Raw genomic sequence first — 22,764 nt, 5'->3', positions numbered from 1 at the left:
GAAAATGTTTAACATGACAATAGTCAGCAAATGAAAACGTGCTCATGTGCGTCAGCTCTGCGCAATACTTACGCACACTGCGATTGAGTCTGTGTGAAATATACAGTTGAGGTAAAAATTACATACACCTTGCAGAATCTGCAAAATGTTGATACCAAAATAAGAAGGATCATACAAAATGCATGTTATTTTTTTATTTGGTACTGACCTGAATAAGCTATTTCACATAAAAGACGTTTACATATAGAAAATAGTTGAATTTATAAAAATGACCCCATTCAAAAGTGATTATTAATACTGCGTTGTGAATTTGAACCCTTTCCCAACAATGCCTTTATGATTTTGAGAACCATCTTTTTACACTGAGGCAGGGACGGATTATGGGTTGTGTGGGCCCCTGGGCAAAACATTCGCGATGCCCCCCCTCCCTCTCCCCCTCCCTATGACATGTATAAATCTGACGATGCGGTCAAAATAATATGTGCAGTGAATTTCTTGCCAACTAGAGCCACGGCGGGCAAATGATAAATGAAACCTTTTGTCCTACCTTAAAAATTCGTAGCTACAGTTAATGTTGTCGTTAGCTGTGTGCAGAGGTGGGTAGTAACGAATTACATTTAACGTTACTTCGTTACATGTACTTGAGTAGATTTTTGGGGTAACTAGTAACGTTACGTTTAGAGTATATTTAAAGATAGGTACTTTTACTCTTACTCAAGTATATTGATAGTGAAAAAACTTTACTTTTACTTCGCTACATTTGATGGCGTCCCTCCGTTACTGTCCTCAGAAACGTGTCGTTGGAATCTTCATTTCATGTCTGATGAAACTGCGTTAATGCTGCTTTGTATTCAGCTGTTACTATGGAAACCGTAATATTTCAGCGCTCCTAAAGCGCCCCCTCGTGACCGAGAATTAATTTTTCATTTCCAATACATTTTTTGAGCTGTTTATGGTCAAATGATTGCAATTATCGACCCATGTTTTTATGCAGCAAACACAGAGTTGTAAATGTAAAAAGTTAAGGTGCCTTCTAAAAATCTGAACAAGTACAGTAATATTTTAAATAAATATAATAAATTATATACTCAATTTATCCCTTTTAATGTTATAAAGGATGAAATGCCATAGTGTAACATATTTTGTTTTTGTGTGAAACTGTATCTGAATTTTAAATCATGCCATTTTATGGCTTAATATTCCACTTCACATTGTCCAATCCCATTACTGTTTATTTTACTTGTGCAGATCTTAGAAAGGGGTATGAATTGCTTTAAATTAATATAAAAAAAAATGTACAGATACACTAAATGAAATAAATATAATGAAATAAAATTACTTCCTTGATATTTGTTTACATTTGTGTATTACATTTTTTTTAATTAGACTCCTATCTGATTTTCACACCTTACTTCAGCCTATGTTTTCAAGGAGAGGTGTGTGGAAGCTTTCCAAACAGTTTGAAATTCAGGGTTTTCACTTCATATCAATCAGATCAGAAGTAACTAGTAACTAGCTACTTGAGTACTTTTTCCATCGGATACTTTTTTACTCTTACTCAAGTAACTATTAAGATTGTTACTTTTACTCTTACTTGAGTAAATATTTCCATAAGTACTTGTACTTTTACTTGAGTACAGATTTTGGGTACTCTACCCACCTCTGGCTGTGTGATCCTTTTGTCTTCTTGCCGGCTCATGGAAGTCTTTATCAGTTTAAATTTGCGATTGTAGATCTAATTTTATTACATTAATTTTCGTTCTTTTACTTTATGCCATATAGATTTAGGAGGGCAAGCATACTATAAAACAGATTGAGAAAAAAAAAAAAAAAAAACATGTTGCGCCACGACAAGAAAAACATATCCATGATTTCAATTTGGGAATGCCCACTAGAAATGTCTACCGCACACCCATATAATTCTTTTCTTTTTTCATTTAAATTGCTTAATTTTCTGTCAAATCCGTGTGCATTTGCTATTTCTGACCAATTGGGCTTAAATTAACAATACCCTTTTTTAAAAGCATGGCTTTTCTTCCCTTAATAACCGTTGGCATGGGTAAACAAAATAAACTAAGCAATATGATCTAGGTTATTTTGCTGATAAAATCGGCAATGTATTTGGTACAATAACGTGGATTAAAATTGCATTAAAACAATGTATTGTATGCAGAAATTCCTAGAGTAGAATAACACCCTAGAATCTTTGATCCGAATATTAGCAACATTCCATAACCTGTGCGAAGCAGCCATAGATTGTGTATTGGCAGCAGCCGGTGGGCTGGGCTCTACACTGGCAGCCAGCATGTGTCACGTTCTTAAGGGGGAGGGAGGGAGATTTTGATACATTTGGAAAATAATTGCCAAGAACCAGTTGTGAAACTTTGGGGACTTTTTATGCAGCTAAAGGGAGAAATAACATTTAATTTTACTGTTCCTACTCCAAGTCACCATTTTGTATAATATGGATAACATTTAGGTCTAATTATAGATATTTTGTGAAAAAGTAAAAAAAAAAAAAAAAAAAAAACAATGCAAATGTTAAACTACCTGTCACTACTCTTCCTTCTTGCAAAGTCATCCACTAAACACTGTTATTAACACCAACTTTCTCAAATTAATTCAAATATTTATTATTTGGAGTGTCATTATTGATGTCACGTACATTCACATCAGAAGAGACCAGAGCGACAAAAGTCATTATTTCTCTATGGAGAGTCGGCGAATTGGCCGAACAAAGCAAATTCACTGGCAGCGAAGCGAATTGGGCGACCAGAGCGAAAAAGAGAAGTTAAAAGTCAGTTAACCTTATGTAATGAGTTATGACGTGGTTCGGTGAAAACCAATTCTAATATATAGATTTACCAACGCCCCACGGTAACAGGCTAAATCAAACATTCCAATGAGCGAACAAAGTGAATAAAGCAAATTCAACAACGAAGCTTCTTTAACGACCTTGGCGACGTGTTCGCTTTGGTCTCTCCTGGTGTGAACGTACAGTGAGAGCCATGTTGGGGCACGGTTAGTGATCATACTACATGTGTACCGTGTCCAGCTGAACCATGCCAGAATCCACCTGTGTACCATATCCCCGTACACAACCGAGTGATCAGGGGTGTAGTGGTAAAATAAGAGGTGGGTGAACTACGAATTCTGTGATCACATTTTGTGCATAAACTATACTATGATGTGCATTTAGATCAATTGAGAAGTGGGTAAACTCTAATTCTGAAATTTCAGAGGTGGGTAAACCATGTTTACTTGCATTTAGCCTATACAGCCCTGGGAGTGATTAAACTGGTCAAACTCTTACACTGGTCTGGGGGCCACTCAGAGGGCAGGTTAACCGCCTCCATCCCACCATGCTACCGCTCCCTAGTCAGAGGGCCTTCTGTAAGGCCCCCTCCCCTCCTGCCAGAAACCAGGAGCCCCATGGTAGGGGCCCTTGTAATCAGATGGCCCTCTAAAGGTACACTACACCCTCCTCCCTAGGGCCTCCTAGTAGGGCCCTCATAATCAGAGGGCCCTCTAAAAGCCCCCAAAACCCCATCCTCCCTAGGACCCCCTTGTAGCCAGAAGCCAGGACCATAATAGGAGGGCCTAAGAGGGCCTTCTAAAAGTAGGCTACCATGCACCCATTTCCCTATAAAGTTTCTATAGCAGGGCTGGGGGCCCCCTGAAAGCACCGACCCCCCACAACCACCACAATTCAAGGGCCCTTGGCAGCCAAACGCCCTCCCTATAGGGTCAGGGCAGGGGCCCTTGTAAGCAGAGGTTTAAAGAATGTAGGCCCTCTAAAATAGACAAACGAAAATACATTGTTGATAAGCGTTGCAAATTGTTTTGGGCTAGGGGCCCCGCGGGCCCCCTGCACCCCAAGGGCCCCTGGGCAGCGGCCCCGCTGGCCCGGTCCGTAATCCGTCCCTGCACTGAGGGACTCAAATGCAACTATTACAGAAGGGTTAAACGTTCACTGCTGCTTCAGAAGGAAACGTGCATTAGGGGCCGGGGGTGAAAACTTTTGGAATTTAAAGATCAGGGTAAATTGAACTTATTTTGTCTTCTGGTAAACATGTAAGTATCTTCTGTAGCTTCTAAAGGGCAGTACATTAAGTAAAAAGGTCAAAATAATTATTTATTTTTTTACACATCTTTATTCTGTTCAAAGGTTTACACCCCTGGCTCTTAATGCATTGTTGTTTTTTTCCTTCTGAAGCATTAGTGAGTGTTTGAACCTTCTGTAATACTTGCATTTAAGTCCCTCAGTTGTCCTCAGAGTGAAAATATGGATCTCAAAATCATAAAGTCATTGTTGAAAAGAGTTCAAATACACAAAAAGGCTGAAAAACCAAAGAATTTGTGGGACCTGAAGGATTTTTCTGAAGAACAGCAGGCAGTTTAACTGTTCGGGCCAAACAAGAGACTCATGAACAACTATCACTAAACAAAAACAAAAAAGAAAACAGCTGTGCATCATCCAGGTAACAACAAAGTATTAAGAATCAAGTGTATGTAAACTTTTGAACAGGGTCATTTTTATAAATTCAACTATTATTTTTTGTTGTGGACTGTAAGTCTTTATATATGTAAGTCTCTATATGTATGTCTTTTATGTGAAATATCTTATTCAGTACTTAAAAAATATATTTATTTATAAATAACATGCCTTTTGTAGGATCCCTCTTATTTATTAATTAATTTTGCAGATTCTGCAAGGTGTATGTAAACTTTTGACTTTAACTGCATCTCCATTCATATAATCAAAATATGTAGTTTGTGAGTTCCTAAATACTTCTTACAATATCTATCTATCTATCTATCTATCTATATTAAGGGAAAAATACAAAGGTTTTCATGAAACTAATTTTATAAATGTTTCTTTTTTTCCAGAGGAAAATCAGTCATTTAATCAACAACAACAAAAAACTCATTCAGCTTTTATTAAAAATAAAATCCTCACCTCAAGCTTTCAAAAAATGCATGGTGTCATGTCTGGCACAGTTTAATGAAAATGAAAAAAGTAAGCTTTCTAGCATGATGATGGGTTATTCAAACTATTTCTCCTACACAATAAAGTATCTGACCTACCAATTTATCAAATTAAATAAAAAGGGGGACAAAAATAGATATTTAGATCAGAAGCTTCAAGATGGCAGTGATAGTCCAGTCATTAAAATAATGCTACAGAAAAAGGAAACAGTGAACAGCTGCAGCCCTGCAGGGGACATAATCCAGCTCTTCTGCTATAATTTGATATTTAATGGTAACTGTGGTGGAAAAAACAGCATCTATGACCTTCCATTGGTCATTCAGTGCTACCACATGACATTACCCACACGTGATGATAGACTTCTCATAGATGGATTTGGCGTGGGGATTACTTGAGTGTATTAAAAGCCAACTGTTACAACCCCTCCAATAATTTATCTAAAACTATGATTATTTATTCAAATAAGAGGCTATTCCGTCAATGAAATTGTATCGGCGGCGCATGAATGTGTGACCTGAGTCACCCTCTCTCTGCTTGAATATAGTTATCAAGCAGCTCTGTTGCAAAGCTTTTAAAGTCTGAGCAAATACCCTAAATCTTTCGCCGGGCCACTCTCATTATTATAACCCAGTTACGTAAGCTTTAATTCCAGCTTGCCTTCCAAGAGGCTGTGATGTTTTTTTTAAAGAGGTCCTATCCTCTTAAGGTGATTAATGGTAATATGTGTGTGTTGAGGGATGCAAAGAGATGGGGAGGGAAGAGCAACGTGAGAGAGAGAGAGATGAGACAGAGATCTGATCTGTTGGTGTTATACAGCCAGAGTCAGACGTTAAGCTTGAAGAGGGCAGTCTAGGTGGGAACAAAGGGCTTTTTGGGATAGTGAAGACAGATTCATAGGCATCGGCATATCTGGTAAGTAAAGAGAAAATCTTAAAACCATCTCACTTAAGAAAAAACAAACGTTAGATTCTTGTGTGAGCTTGTGCATTTGATGGAGAGAAGCGTTACATGTGCATTCATGCTTTAAATGTGCAATAAAATACTAAAGGTATTTTAAAAAGGCATATAGCTTCTTATAATGAATGTTTAATTACAGACTTTGTTAATGTATTTATATTTCAAGGCATATATTGATTTCACTTCTATAAATGTTCAAGAGAAGTAAGACATCTGCCTTTTTGTATTATATAAGAGCATTAAAACCAATGTTTAATGTTCTTATATATGTGTTTTGTCGTCACATATAGTCAATATAGCTATATGTGAGTTTTAATAGCAATTTCTCGACTTTGTTTCACAGACCTGTGCGTACCAGTGTTAAACAAAATCTTGAGGATCACCTGAAATCACCCATTGCCCCAGTGACAAGGTAACAAATCCTATTTTCACAAAGAGCTTAAAGACCCTAATTACACGCCGAGACGTGAGAGACAGACAGCATAGAGACTGTATTTACATATCAGACACCTACAGTCAGGTCCATATATATTTGGACACTGACACGATTTTTATTATTTTAGCTGTTGATCAAAAAATATTCAAGTTACAGTTATACAATGAATATGGGCTTAAAGTGCACACTCTGAGCTTGAATTTTAAGGCAGTCTCATCAAATTGGTAGAAAGGTTAAGGAATTACAGCTCTTTAATATGTACCTCCCCCCTTTTTCAAGGGACCATAAGTAATTGACTCAAAAGCTGTTTCATGGACAGTTGTGGGCTATTCCTTAGTTGTGAGTTTGGAGCTGATTCTAAGTGTGCCATTTGCATTTGGAAGCTGTTGCTCTGAACCCATCATGCAGTCAAAGGAGCTCTGCATGCAAGTAAAACAGACAATTGTTAGGCTTCAAAAACAAAAGAAATGCATCAGAGAGATAGCAGGAACATTAGGAGTGGCCAGTTTGGTGAATTCTGAGAAGAAAAAGAACACACTGGTGAGCTCAGCAACATAAAAAGGCCCTGGATGTTCACAAAAGACGACGGTATGGTGGATGACTGGATGATCCTCTCCATGGTAATAAAACATTTTACAACATCCAGCCAAGTGAAGAATACTCTCCAGGAGGTAGGCGTGTCACTGTCAAAGTCTACAATCAAGAGAAGACTTCACCAGAGCAAAATAGACAGGGGTTACCACAAGGTGCAAACAAGGCCAGATTAGACTTTGTCAAAAAGCATTAAAAAAAGCCAGACCACTTCTGGAAAAGCATTTTTTGGACTGCTGAAATTAAAATCAACATGTACCAGAATGACGGGAAGAAAAAAGTATGGAAAAGGCTTGGAGCAGCTCATGATCCAAAGTATTCAACATCATCTGTGAACATGGTGGAGCAGTGTAATGGCATGAGCATGCATGGCTTCCAGTGGCACTGGGTTACCGGTGTTTAGTGATGATGTGACAGAAGACAGAAGCAGCCGGAAGAATTCTGAAGTGTATAGGGATATACTGTCTGCCCAGATTCAGTTAAATGGAGCAAAGTTGTTTGGGCGGCTCTTCAAAGTACAAATGGATGATGACCTAAACATACAGCAAAAGCAACCCAGGAGTTTTTAAAGGTAAAAAAAGTGGAATATTCTGCAATGGCCAAGTCAGTCTTCTGATTTCAAATTGATTGAGCATGCATTTCACTTGCTGAAGACAAAACTAAAGTCAGAAAGACCCAGAAACCAACAACAACTGAAGTCAGCTGCAGTAAAGGCCTGGCAAAGCACCAAAAAGGAAGAAACCCAGTCTATGGTGATGTCCATGAGTTCCAGACTTAAGACAGTCATTGCCTGCAAAGGATTCTCAACAAAATAATAAAAATGAACATTTTATTTATGATTATATTTATTTGTCCAATTACTTTTGAGCCCCTAAAAATGGGGGGTCTGTGTATAAAAATGGTTGTAATTCCTTAGCATTTTATGTTATATATTTGTTCAATCCCTTGAATTAAAGCTTAAAGTCTGCACTTCAATTTCATCTTGATTGTATCATTTTAAAACTATTCTAGTGGCATATAGAGACAAAATTATGAAAAGTGTGTCAGTGTCCAAATATATATGGACCTGACTGTATGTAGAGTAAACATAGAGTCATTTAGAAATACAACAGATTGTTAAGAGATGTCAAATGGCAAAATCACAACTCATGGCTTACATGTATCCATCAGTAAGCCTTATGCACAATAAATATACAGTAAATCATCTCACTGTTATTTACACTCTCACACACAAAATAAAGAGCCATGGTCGCTCATTTCAAGCATGGCTGACGTGAAATAGGTCACTTTGTTCTACAGAAGATTAAAACGCTTCAGTTAAACCATATTGGGGATGATTCTAAATCCATCACAATATTCCCTGTATGTTTTTTAGTGATTTGCATGAGCATTATATAATACAAAATGGATATTGAATTTTCAGTTAATCAACCACAGTTATTTCAAATGCAAAATCATCCTCTAATGTCCAGAGTAAAAATAACTGACTATAGCAAATAACGGCATTTCTTTGAACAAATACTGTAAGAACAACAATATAGTGATTTTAAAATGTAATTTGTTCCTCTGATGCAAGACATCATACTAACCCCAAATTTGGCATGGTAGCATAATAAAACAATAACAATAGTGTATGTTTTGTGTAAGTTAATGTATGGCTAACTGGGGACAAAAAGCCAGTCTAGGTTGAGCAATATGAACCTCAAGAAATTATGCCATAAATTGCAAAGTGCAAATAGCCCGCCTTGTTGGCAGAATGATTGGGGTAGTCTACACTACAAAATATGACTGTCAAACATTAGTTCCAGTGGCGTAGATGGTAAAGCGTGTACCATGGTCTTTTTGATGTGATCGACCCGAGTATGAATCCATTTTTTCTCCCTTTTCAAATCTCATATGTGACCCTAGACCACAAAAACAGTCATAAGGGTCAGTTTTTACTTCAGGGTGAGTTATACATAATCTAATTGTTAGGATGTGTCAACATGTAGCCGAGATACAACTATTTGACAATCTGGAATCTGAGGGTGCAAAAAAAATCTAAATATTGATAAAAAACGCCTGTAAAGTTGTCCAAATGATGTTCTGAGCAATGCATATTACTAATCAAAAATTCAGTTTTTATATATTCGTGATAGGAAATTTTGAAAATATCTTCATGGAACATGATCTTCACTTAAAATCCTAATGATTTTTGGCATAAAAGAATAATCGATAATTTTGACCCATACAAAGTATTTTTGGATATTGCTACAAATATACAAGTCCTACTTAAGACTGGTTTTGTGGTTCAGGGTCACATATCATATCGGAAAGGTGTAAATAGTGTAAATAGCATATTGTTAAAAAATACTATTTTCACTTAGTGTAAATAGCATCTATTGCTGCCTTAAAGTTGTCCATAGAGCTTTTAAACAATTTGACCCTCTTGAAAGTAACTGAATAAATTGCACACTGTTAACTAAACCTGTGTGTTTGTTGTTAGGTGCGAAAATGCATCTAGGTCAGCAAAACCCTGTGGTGGATGGGCTATCCTTAAAGGAGCTGGGGGACAGTGTGTTGGTGGAGATAGAGACTCGTAGGAAAGGACTGCCATTTCTCAAACATGTGGAGTACCGTGTTGTTAGCAAGGTAAACTTAATTTGCACTTATAATACCTAAATCATATACTTTAGCACTACATGTCTCTCTGTGTTCATTATACAATTGCTAAATGCCATTCTGTATTCCCTAAATAATTCAAAGAATTGTTTCGAAACACATTACTTAGTTAAGATATTTACAAAACAGCTCGTTCTTCTTATTAAAAGTTGTCCAAATGACGTTCTTAGCAATGCATATTACTAATCAAAAATTACGTTTTGATATATTTTTACAGTAGGAATTTACAAATACCTTCATGGAACATGATCTTTACTTAATATCCTAATTATTTTTGGCATAAAAGAAAAACTGATCATTTTGACCCCATACATTGTATTTTTGCTACAAATCTACCTGTGCTACTTAAGACTGGTTTTGTGGTCCAGAGTCACATTAAATACTGCTTTACAAAGACTTTAACTACTCCATTTCTTTTACACAGTGTTTCCAGATCCCGGTTCAGCGCAGGTACAGTGATTTTGAGGTGTTCCATGGTCTGCTGTTGCAAAAGTTCATCTACAGGATGGTCCCACCTCTGCCCCCCAAGCGCATCCTTAAAGGCGGTGAGATTTTGAACAAATTATCTGCAAATGATTTTGTTTCTTAAATCTACACTCTTATATAACTAAAACATTTCATGTTTTTTTCTCTCAGTTTTGAACTCAACGTCAGACCGAGAGTTTAATGATAGCCGCCGCCGTGGTCTACAAAGGTTCATGACCTTGTTGATTAGACATCCAGTCCTGGCAGGAGATGAGCTGGTCAACATCTTTTTGTCAGCGAGCAGCGCAGTAAGCCCTCAAACCAGCAGATGGCACTACATTTAACTAATGATCATTGTCATTTGTTTCAAAGATGATTAAAATAGGGGTTGATCACATTGCATCCTTTTTTATGTTACAGGATGTTCAAAACATGCTGCGTGATGCTTATAAAAAAACAGGTGATGAGTTTCTGACCTCCCAAATGGCCTTGCATGGCAAGGTAAGTTAAATCTAAATGCCATGATATTTTTTTGAAAAAAAAAAAACATGTAAATATCATGGTATAGGTGTATGTCAAAGAACCACTGTACCAGTGTGTCACCACAGTACGTTTTGAAGTAAACTGATACATAAAATGAATACTGCATGTAATTTTTAAGGTGTACCTACCTGAGGACATACACACCCAGGCTGCCGCTAATCGAGAGGTGATTGCAAGTATCCACAACAGTTTCAATAAACTCAGAGATGTAGCTGAGAGGATGGCTCAGCGCTCACGGGAGAACTCAACAGACCTGCTCATGTTTGGCAAAGACCTGAGGTGAAAACAGACCGTACTGAACACTTCAGAATTAATTATCTTTATCTAATATACACTAACAGTAATATTTTAATTGTTTTAAAATAAGTCTTTTCTGCTCACCAAGCCTGCATTTATTTGATCCAAAGTACAGACTTTGGATCAAACAAATGCAGGCTTGGAGAGCAAAAGAGACTTCTTTAAAAACATTGAAAAGCTTACTGTTCAAAAACTTTTGACTGGTAGTGTGTATGTATTTGGTATTTTAGTTACCAATAATAACACTGGTATTTAATATTGAAAATATGAGTTATTACCTCACTCTTCAACAGTGAACTGGGCTCAGACACATCAGACTTGCCAATGACCGCTACAATGAGCAAAGCATGGAAAACACAGAGGAAGTCACTCGTAGAGCTGTCAGGAGAATTTGGTCTTCTTGCCGACAAAGCTGCACACCAGGTAATAAAACATGATCCTTAATCTAGCATTTGTCTAATCACAAACAAGATTACAAAATGACTATAATTATACCGATCGCTGGACTGAACTGTACTGAATATCTGAAAAAAACTTCTAGCACCTCAATGTTATTACGACACTAAAAATATTATTTAAAAAAAATAGCTTAATATTTCAAACACCTTTCTATACACTAGGGCAGCAGAGAGGAGGATGAGGTGGTGGAGAAATTAAACCTTCTCCTTGAACAGCTGCAGTCGTATAAAGTAAGTACTGAAGTCTTTGATTTCAAATTGTGCCACAAAGTTGCATTTAATGGATGTTAATGGGGCATATCCAGTTGGCATAATATAGTTTGGTCATATATTACTTTGCACTGAAACATTATCTGTTTAAGAACTGTCATTTTACACTTTGAGTAAAACTTAAATTGTTATGACATTCAGATGCTAAATTATTTGTATGTATATGTGTGTAGGACTTGTGTGATCGTCATGATAGTGGTGTGCTACTGGAGCATCAGAGAGCATTTGAAAAGCGCAGCGGGCCTGTGGCTGCACACTTAAAGTACCAGAACAGCATTGAGCAGCCAGAGTCTCGACTTTCACAGGTAACACACATAGCACACACACTAATCAACAATCCTTGTTCACATGAACGTGCAAAAAACTACTAACAATGCTGAATTATGCATGCCAGGTCAGTAGTTGCTGAAGTTGCTTTGTAAAGAAACACTGATTGCCTGCACACATATCTATAGACTGAACACATAAAACACAGTTTTCATAAATTTGCGCTTTTGTAGCGTACATAAACACCTGATATGGTTTTCAAAAATGTGCACATTGAAACCTTTTGAAAATGGGTTTCAAAGAATCTTCCAGCAGCAAATTTCAGAAGAACTGGCCAAGGTATGGCTGCTCTCAGTGGGTTCATGAGCGCTGAACGCCTGCTGACACCCTGGAGCTCACATCTCTGCAAACGTTGCAGCAAATTTTTAAACAGACATTATATTTATTTAAAAAATGCATATTTTAGGTCTTAACAAGCACATTCTCATCTAAATAAAACTACATTCTGTGACACTAAAACAGTATTATTTATAAAATTGTAGTGGATTTGGGTATCCGCCATGACTCAGTCACTGTGAGAAATACTGCAAGTTAAGTGACACAAACAGTGAAAGAGTTAAAGCTCTGTAATCACTATAATATCACATTCCTGGAAAAAGCTCTAAGCCAATCAGATTCAAAGAAAAGCTAGAACTGTTGTATCCACCTTTTTCCTCAAGGCAGAAATAAGCCTATGTGTGAGACTTCCATTTCATTATCCACTATAGGGAAATAACTAGTATACAAGAATAACAACGCATAGTAAATGGTACAACTGTTTGCTCTACAAAGTAGTGTCCTCATAATTAAAGATAATATATTAAAATAATATGGTAAGACACACCAATTTGAAATATCAAGCAGCAAAACAAGCTGTTTTGTAGAGGTAAAAATAGCTGGATGCTGATAAGTCCGGAAGCCAGACTCATAAAATTTACAAATGGCAGCGTCCCACTTACAAAAAAAAGGTGGATAAAATTCTATTTAGAATTCTTTAGAATTAATAAGTCGAAATGGTTCATGAATCAAATTAAAAGATTCATTGGGGTGATTTGCACAGAATGTTTTTGCTTTTTAGTAGATGTACAGTCGTGGCCAAAAGTTTTGAGAATGACACAAATATTAGTTTTCACAAAGTTTGCTGCTCAACTGCTTTTAGATCTTTGTTTCAGTTGTTTCTGTGATGTACTGAAATATAATTACAAGCACTTCATACGTTTCAAAGGCTTTTACGACAATTACATGACATTTATGCAAAGAGTCAGTATTTGCAGTGTTGGCCCTTCTTTTTCAGGACCTCTGCAATTCGACTGGGCATGCTCTCAATCAACTTCTGGGCCAAATCCTGACTGATAGCAACTCATTCTTTCATAATCACTTCTTGGAGTTTGTCAGAATTAGTGGGTTTTTGTTTGTCCACCCGCCTCTTGAGGATTGACCACAAGTTCTCAATGGGATTAAGATCTGGGGAGTTTCCAGGCCATGGACCAAAAAATTTCAACGTTTTGGTCCCCGAGCCACTTAGTTATCACTTTTGTCTTATGGCACGGTGCTCCATCGTGCTGGAAAATGCATTGTTCTTCACCAAACTGTTGTTGGATTGTTGGAAGAAGTTGCTGTTGGAGGGTGTTTTGGTACCATTCTTTATTCATGGCTGTGTTTTTGGGCTAAAAAACACAGTAGTTTTTGGGCTAAGTTGTGAGTGAGCCCACTCCCTTGGATGAGAAGCAACCCCACACATGAATGGTCTCAGGATGCTTTACTGTTGGCATGACACAGGACTGATGGTAGCACCCATCTTTTCTTCTCCGGACAAGCCTTTTTCCAGATGCCCCAAACAATCGGAAAGAGGCTTCATCGGAGAATATGACTTTGCTCCAGTCCTCAGCAGTCCATTCGCCATACTTTTTGCAGAAGATCAATCTGTCCCTGATGTTTTTTTTTGGAGAGAAGTGGCTTCTTTGCTGCCCTTCTTGACACCAGGCCATCTTCCAAAAGTCTTGGCCTCACTGTGCGTGCAGATGCGCTCACACCTGCCTGCTGCCATTCCTGAGCAAGCTCTGCACTGGTGGCACTCCGATCCCGCAGCTGAATCCTCTTTAGGAGACGATCCTGGCGCTTACTGGACTTTCTTGGATGCCCTGAAGCCTTCTTAACAATGCAGTGGAAAGTTTTTTTCGGGATTAAGTTAATTTTCATGGCAAAATAAGCACCTCAGCTCTGAGAACAACATGGAGTAAACAAAAATAAAGAAAGTATATTTATGTATTTGTTTACCATATAGTTCTGAGAGCTGAAGTGCTTTTTTTTTGATTTTCTGAGATGTATCAAGGTGCACAGAGGTCTCTCTCACACTCACAGACACTCACACACACTCTCATACACTTTCACACACTTTCACACACTCACACACGCTCACAAACACATACACACACGCACACTATGATATGCCGTTAAACTCCATAGAACTCTATGTAAAACTAAGCTTTTTTTTGCAAAGGCCTATCTAAAGGGTTAATGGGGCCAACTGATAATCAACAGCACAATTTACAAATTTGACCCCTTCCCAACAGGGAAAACCACAAACAATCAAGAATTCAGCATTATATGGTGTCATGGCTTTGCAATCAAAAAATGTGGTTATAATGGAAGTCAATGGGGCAAAAACAGCCACAAACAATAAATGAGGGAGAAAAAAAGAAAATCTGATGCTGCGCCAAAACTAACAATGCATGAAAGCCAATCTTCTTACTAATCTTTCACATGTCCAAGACTGTTAAAAAGGTAAAAAAAAATCCAGGCCACAATTACCTTTTATATTTAAAATTAGTAATCTTGTGTTTTTTTTTTCCCAAATCAGTGACATCATTTAGGAATTTGGCAATTAAAGAGTTAAAATCCTGAATTTTTTTTAAACATTTAGTATTTTTGAGCAGGACTGAGGTTGATTAATAGATTTATGCAAAAAAATTTGAAAAAATATTTATCTGATACATTTTTACAGCAGTTTAAAGTAGTGGCTGTTTTCAGCCACGAAACATAACGAAAGGGTAGTAAATTTGCCCACAGTGTACTGTTGAGTTTTTGAAAAATTTCAAAGCATTTTCCCAAAATATGTATCAAAATAAGATTAGTCACCAAAAATCATTCCATTTGCTTTAACAGAGAAAAAGTTGTGGCCAAATTAAGACTCAACAGCACCCCTCAGTGGACGAAAACGTCCCTAACAACACATAAGGGTTAATCTTAATAGATTAGGGTCTGGATTTTTCCAGGCTATTAGTAAACAGTAAAGGTCGCAATATTTTGACAAACTAAAGTTAATAGGTGGTAAATATACTAAGAGTAGTATTAATTAAGATATTAACCTAATATTTCACCTACCTGCCTGGAAATGATAAGAACAAACACGAATGTTGTCAAGATTCTTGCCCTGGAAACGCCTTTACTCCTCAGACAGTCTTTTTCACTCTTCTCCTTGATTTGTTATAACTTTTGGCTGTCTATAGTACTCCAAATGTTTTTCCCAGGTCTGACCGATTAGTACAGCCCAAAACTTGACAATAAGTGACCATTTTCAGCAGCAATAATCAGCTAAATTTGCGACTTTCGCTCTGCCCGTCGTTTTGTTCTCGAATGAATCAGCGTTTTGAACGAATCGGTTCACTGAATGATTTAGATGTGGCGGAAGGCGCCACCTGCTGGTGTAACAATGTAACCTGCATCACTGACACGTGAACTAAGTATTATAATTTTTCTGTCTTCCTACAGCAGGAGAACACCATTATTACCTTGGAGATGAGGAGCTATTTCTCCCTTTTGTGTCTCTATCAAGAAACCCAGTTGGTCTTCACCTATCTGCCCCTTGTGACTTCAATACTGGGGACATTTGTCCACTCACAAATACAAGGACACAAAGAGGTGCGTTTTTAATATTTTTATTACTTCAGTCCATTGTTTTAGCCAATGTTTCAGTCAGTTTAACACTATTTACATTGTGCATTCATAATAAATTTTTTTCTTTGCTCAGATGGGTGATGTGTGGGGTGACCTTCATCCAAAACTGAAGGATCTGTTTGAGAGCGCTAAAGAAGCCTCCTCTCGCTCTTCTTCTCAAACACACACCTCCAGAGGACAGAAGACCTGTCCCGTCATTGGCCCTACATAGCCAGGATAGCAAATATGAGGGAAATCCCCAGCCTTTTCTTAAATACCCACCATGTGTTGTCCTTCTCTTGAATATGCTATGGCTTTTCTAGATATGTATATACAGAGAACACAGTGGCTTCAAAACATATTTGAACACATAAAGCAGAACTAAACATTTTGTTAATCATTTTTGCACATACTTTTTAATCAGGATTATTATACTCTAGTTAACTAAAATAAAACATAACATTTTACAACATTTATTTTATTTCAGCTAGTTGCAGAGACATTTTTCATTTTTATTTAGTTTAACTTGATCTACTACAATAAACTAAAATGCATAGATACTATTTAGACATATTTAAAATGACAAAAACACAACAATATTACTAAAACTTAAAAATAGAAAATATAAAAAAAGATTTAAAATATTAATAAAAAATAGTAGCTTAATGATACTAATATCACACTTCTTTAAACCAACTGGTCTGTGCAATATTTGACAACCTGGAAATTGTCAATTTTTGAGGCCACTGAATATCAAGATAATATATTTATGTTAAAAATGTCATAGAAAGACACCCTTTGAGAACATCACTTTAGTCTTTTTCATGTAATTCTCATTTATATTCCTATTCTTTTAATATGTTTTGATGCAGTATGTGGTTACATATTTAAATAAATAATCCTAGATCTTCCAATACCTGTGGTCAGTTCATACATCTCTGTTTTTTTTGTTTTGTTTTTTAAGGTTAATTTTGTCAGGAAATTACATAATTTTCAAAGATTACATGTGTTATCCTTAAGATATAAGGCCACAGTTTGAGTATGGATGAAAAGGTTAATCAAAAATGACCCATTAGAAGAAATTCAAAGAAAGACAAACATTATTCCTGAAAAAAATATTTCAATTTTCAACCAAAACTAGCTGATTTAATGTTGAGAAAGCATCGGACCTTGAAAACTTTCCACAGGCATCACACATACACAAGACACGACTGACAGGTTTTATACAAACGGCAGTGTATAATTTAATATTTTCTAGATGTCAGGTATAATACAACACCAGACAAAGTTGTACAGGAGTTCTGTCTGCATCATTATTATTATTATTATTTTTTTATTATTATTATTTTTGACCAGTATTGTTAATCTGAAGCCTCTACATTTGTGTTTGTGTGTACATTTTAGATTAAATTTCTATATTTTGAACCTTCTGTCCAAATAAATCAAACTCTTTAGTCACAAATTATAGTCTCTAAAATTCACAGATTGCCAAACAATGTAAATACACAGAAGTGTAACTGTTTTTGGTTAAGTCAAACAAAAGTAGTTTCAAATAATTTCAAATTGAATCATTTTTTCAAATTAAGTTGTTTTTAATTATCATTATATATAGAATAACCCAATCAAAGATGTGACCACAGGGGAGAAAACAGGGCAAAGGCAGTGTAATCTTCAAATATACAAGGTTTAAAAACACAAACATCCTTGTGAGTTTTTATAGAGAATGAAAAGTACATTTTAATAGCCATATGTCAACTCATAATTTTATTGTCAACTAAAGTGAGTACTCTTCCTCTTGTAAAACCATGGATACAGTAGAACATGCACACAAATGGGAATAACAGAAGAGGAGTTTTAAGTTCACAGCTTTGCAAAGGGACCATAAAGATCCTCATAAAAAAGAAACAAATGGGTGATGGAGCAGTCAAAGATAAAACAATGCTTCCTATTTGAGCTTTACTGTCATAGCCCCGCCCCAAACTCACGCCATTGGTTTGGATTCTCCTATGAACAGAACAGTTTTGATCGTGGCAGAGACGGAATGTCTCTGCATATAATAGACTGAGGAAGTTTTTAAGGTCAAAAAAATGTTCTATATAAAGGACATGTAGGTGGGAAATACAGGCCTTGCTGTTTTTTTCTCTCTACACATTTAGGAATGATACATCTGAGACTAATTCCCATTTCTGAATGGAAGCATTACCTCGTTGTGACTGACATAATGGCATACAGATACACACAAAGCAAAACAAATTCATAAACACAATGTGACATAAAATGTGCATGTGTGTGATAAACTAATTGCACACTTCTGACATGGTGCACAGTTATTAATTACATTATATGATTATCATTAACAGATCAATGAATACTCCGTTTGGAATATTAACTGAACATATGACACCTAAGGCAAAACCAACAGCTCATTTAAGAGCCGTCATGTGAGCAAATTTAAAGATGAAGCTTATTTAGGTAGTTTACACTGGCCTGACTGAAACCACTGTAAGGATTCCTGATGGCACTAAAGGTAACCGTGAGAGCAGAGGCGGAAAGCTGAACTGAATGTGGTGGATATTCGCAAACACTCAACAAAATCGATGCATTGGACAATATTTGGCTCATTTCTGATATTACATGGCCACTTAACAAAAGTTTTATTATTGGTATTCCCTCGCATCAGGTCCAAAATCTAACAACAGCTCTGTTAAAGAATAACAAACATTATCTATGTTCAATTTTATGTGGATTTTGAGTAAATATAGTGTAATATGACATAATTAAAAGAACAATTTGCTGAAAATGTACTTTTATCAGCTGTTTGGACTCTCATTCTGACGGCACCCATTGACTGCAGAGACTCCATCAGTGAGTAAGTGATGTAATGCTAAATTTCTTCAAATCGGAAATCTTGGATGGACTGAGGGTGACTAAATTTTCAGGAAATTTTCATTTCTGAGTGAACTATTTCTTTAAATTAATTATTTACGTACATATACATATCACCATCACATCAGCCATTCTGCTCTTTAGATATCAGCCACTGTAAACTGTGTATCAGTGGACAATTGCACAATATGTCCGATTGTTTACCTGTATTTAACATATACAGTTTCAAAATAAGAATGAATGTGTGTTTCAGGTTTTAGTCACCTGATGCACAGAGATCCAAGATGTAGCGATTACTTGTTTCATGCACGTCTTAACAGCTGCATGAACTGCATGGAAACCATGGAGAGATGGTCATGACTAGTAACAAACTGATGAATCAATCAGGCAAATTAATTGTTTGATATTTAGTCATTTTGAGGCGATTGGCACTCCCATTGTCATTAACAGTTAAGGTAAAAAAGTTTACATCCCCTTTTCAGAATCATTAAAATGTGAATTATTTTAGCAAAATAAGAGGGATCATACAAAATGCATGTTATTGTTTATTTAGTACTGACCTGAATAAGTTATTTCACATAAGAGATGTTTACATAGTCCACAAGTGAAAATAATAGTTGAATTTATAAAAATGACCCTGTTCAAAAGTTTACATCCCCTTGTTTCTTAATACTGTGTTGATACCTGAATGATCCACTGCTGTTTGTCCCTTGTCCCTTGCTTGTCCTAAACAGGTAAACTGCCTGCTGTTTTTCAGAAAAATCCTTCAGGTCCCACAGAATCTTTGGTTTTTCAGCATTTTTGTATATTTAAACCCTTTTCAACAAACTGTATGATTTTCAGATCAATCTTTTCACACTGAGGACAACTGAGGGACTCATATGCAACTATTACAGAAGGGTCAAACGATCAACATGATGCATTAAGATCCAGGGGGTGAAAACTTTTTGAATTTGAAGATCAGGGCAAATTTTACTTATTTTGTCTTCTGGGTATCATGTAACTATCTTCTGTTCCCTCTGACGGCAGTACTAAATGAAAAAATACAAAAAACATGATATTTAGGCAAAATAAGAAAAATTTACACATCTCCATTCTGTTCAAAAGTTTTCACCCCCAGCTCTTAATGCATGGTTTTTCCTTCTGGAGCATCAGTGAGCGTTTGAAGCTTCTGTAATAGTTGCTCATGAGTCCCTCAGTTGTCCTCAGTGTGAAAAGATAATTCTCAAAATCATACAGTCATTGTTGGAAAGGGTTCAAATACACAAAAATGCTGGAAAACCAAAGAACTTGTCCAACCTGAAAGATGTTTCTGAAGAACAGCAGGCAGTTTAACCTTTCAGGACAAACAAGGGAATGAGAATCAATAAGAATCAAGGGGATGTTAACTTTTGAACCAGGTCATTTTTATGAATTCAACTATTATTTTCTCTTGTGGACTAAACATCTTTTATGTGAAATATCTTATTCAGGTCAGTACTCAATAAAAAAAAAAAAACATGCATTTTACATGATCCCTCTTATTTTGGTCAAATAATAAACATTTTTAATGTTTCTGAAAGGGGGATGTTTGACCTCAGCTGTAAGTGTTAACGCTTCCTTTTATCAGTAAAAAAAAATCCACCGACAGCTTTGTCAAAAGACATTTCTGTTTTAAAAACAAATTATACAGTGGAGTTCACAAGTCTGAGGCAACACTGAAAAACTGGGATTCTACGTGTATTTTAAATGATATAAAAACTCTATAAGCAATATTAAACGCGTTTGTCACACCACGGAAAAATGTTATTAACCACCCAGCCAAATTTGAATAATAAAAAACGGTAAGTAAATCTTGATAAAACGCTAGGGGCGTGTCCGCTGTCGCGCTGAATCCACGCCCACTCGCGGAAAAGCTGCCGCCTCTCTCAAATGTCAAATACTGATACAACCTCAATGGATGACCTAGCTGTTTGCAAATTATCGCAACCAGGTAATATGCATTTATATGACAAAGGCATCAATAGTTAGCAAACTGTAGGCTGTAATGACAGTAACTCCATTGGGCGGGCGAACCACAGTGCGGCAACGAAACACGATTTCAGCCTCTCTCAAAAAATTCTGAACACAAAAAGAGTGAAAAACTGTTTTCAGCAATGCATTATAACATTTATATTGTTTTTGAAAACAGTTGCCTTTACACGGACTTTAAACCATAGAAAAAAAAAACAACGTAAAGTGGATATGTATCTCAAGTTTCTACACTGTAAACAAGTTTTCATACCAGTCTTTCTACTTCATTTTAGAAGGCTATTTCCTTGTAATTAATTGTAAAATTTGTTTTTACGCCATTTTTTTTTTTTTGCGTAAGTTACTAATCAAATAAGCAAATTCAGTTTGGCATTGACAAACCAAATACAATGACATTCTGATATTCTGGTTAATTTTTAATTCATCATTTACTCAAATAGTTACGCTGGTCATATCATTTGTGACCCTGGACCACAAAACCAGTCATAAGGTTAAATTTTACAGAACTGAGATATATACATCATATGAAAGCTCAATAAATAAGCTTTCTATTGATGTATGGTTTGTTAGGATAGGACAATATTTGGCCGAGATACATCTATTTGAAAATCTGGAATCTGAGGGTGCAAAAAAATCAAAATACTGAGAAAATCATCTTTAAAGTTCTCCAAATTAATTTCTTAACAATGCATATTACTAATCAAAAATTACATTTTGATATATTTAAAGTAGGAATGTTACAAAAAATCTAAATGGAACATGATCTTTACTTAATTTCCTAACGATTTTTGGCATAAAAGAAAAATCAATAATTTTGACCCATACAATGTATTTTTGGCTATTGCTACAAACATACCCCAGCGACTTAAGACTGGTTTTGTGGTCCAGGGTCACATTTGTATTGCACTGAATTAGAAATATGTAAATCAGAAGCGTTTTACTTAGTGTTGCCAGACTTTTGGACCCCACTGTATATGTCGGCAATACAGTTTCTATCAGCATTCAACCATCGGCCATCCACCCATTTGGGTTGACCACTAGAAATGATGATGAATAGATCATTTGTACTGCTTTCTTTATGTTGTTTGATCTTACCCCACTGTACAAAACAAGTGCACCAAATCTGTCCAGCCAAACAATCTAACATACAAACAAAGGCAGTGCTAACGGGAGGTCAGCATTAAAAAATAAAAGTGAGCGTTTATATTGTGCTTAAAAAGAAATACACATTTCATATTCAGTACAGATGAAAAATAATAACAATAAAAACATTATATATGCATTCAAGTGGTATTTCTATGGCTTTTTGTACAATACAACCTTTAGTGAAAATATACATCTACACATAATTCAAGTACAAATGTACAAAATTCTTTAAACTCATACCCTTTTCTTTAATTATGATACAGTTTAATACAGTTCATAAATACAGTTGAACATTCATACGTTTAGCATTCTGATTGGCAGCTGATGGGAAGTGGGAGTGGTTTTAAGTCAAGATGGCTCCTCCTCCTCACTGTTGGCACTCCTAAAACAAACCTGCAAATGAGAACAAGCACAGTGACAAAATATTAGATGAAGTAAAGATTACACACACTAACAAGGCAAACATTAGTATTTCTAAATTGCAGCCATTAGCGAAATTTCTAAAGCAAAAAAAATGTCCAAAAACGTATATTATCAATAGTGTAGCAATGAATGAATTTGAAAATGGATTTCTAACGAAATGACTGAATTCTTGCCAAAATGTGCTGAAACAAACCCACATTTGATCATCTACAAAAAGCTTGATATTATGAACATATAATTAACTAAACTCACATTATATATCATTCTTGTCTACTTCTGAAGAGTTTTGTCCCTAACTCTGTCCCAAACTTGTCATTTTCATCATTATTATGAATTTTCGTTTCAGCCTATTTTTTTTAATCCAATGCCAAAAGCGAGTAGTAATCATT

The 22,764-nt window shown here is 36.1% G+C and overlaps 2 protein-coding genes across 2 annotated transcripts in view; one reads left to right on the top strand and one right to left on the bottom strand.

Moving 5' to 3' along the window:
* The first annotated feature begins 5,750 nt into the window (after positions 1-5,750).
* snx8b (sorting nexin 8b) lies at positions 5,751-16,824 on the top strand. Its single transcript, XM_073843271.1, has 12 exons — positions 5,751-5,902; positions 6,291-6,359; positions 9,460-9,605; positions 10,060-10,180; positions 10,272-10,408; positions 10,521-10,601; positions 10,762-10,922; positions 11,234-11,363; positions 11,561-11,629; positions 11,842-11,973; positions 15,746-15,895; positions 16,005-16,824. The coding sequence occupies exons 3-12, from the start codon at positions 9,468-9,470 to the stop codon at positions 16,140-16,142; spliced, it is 1,257 nt and encodes a 418-aa protein (XP_073699372.1). The 5' UTR covers positions 5,751-5,902; positions 6,291-6,359; positions 9,460-9,467; the 3' UTR covers positions 16,143-16,824.
* Positions 16,825-17,481: 657 nt separating this feature from the next.
* The window catches only part of grk4 (G protein-coupled receptor kinase 4), a 47,123-nt gene continuing 41,840 nt past the window's right edge, over positions 17,482-22,764 (bottom strand). The window contains exon 16 of the mRNA XM_073843270.1: positions 17,482-22,345. The gene's annotated coding sequence lies outside the window, so the exon portion shown is untranslated. The remainder of the gene's footprint in view (positions 22,346-22,764) is intronic.

Source organism: Garra rufa, chromosome 6 (genome assembly GCF_049309525.1).
Source record: "Garra rufa chromosome 6, GarRuf1.0, whole genome shotgun sequence".
Lineage (NCBI taxonomy): Eukaryota > Metazoa > Chordata > Actinopteri > Cypriniformes > Cyprinidae > Garra > Garra rufa.
Note: the sequence above shows the minus strand (reverse complement) of the source record. Positions and strands in the feature narration are given on the sequence as shown.

Bases quoted from the DNA above. Each gene is read 5' to 3' on its own strand.
- snx8b (XM_073843271.1), top strand. From the start codon at position 9,468: ATGCATCTAGGTCAGCAAAACCCTGTGGTGGATGGGCTATCCTTAAAG. The intron at 11,630-11,841 runs GTAAGTACTGAA...ATATGTGTGTAG, and splicing joins AACAGCTGCAGTCGTATAAA to GACTTGTGTGATCGTCATGA. The intron at 11,974-15,745 runs GTAACACACATA...GTCTTCCTACAG, and splicing joins CAGAGTCTCGACTTTCACAG to CAGGAGAACACCATTATTAC.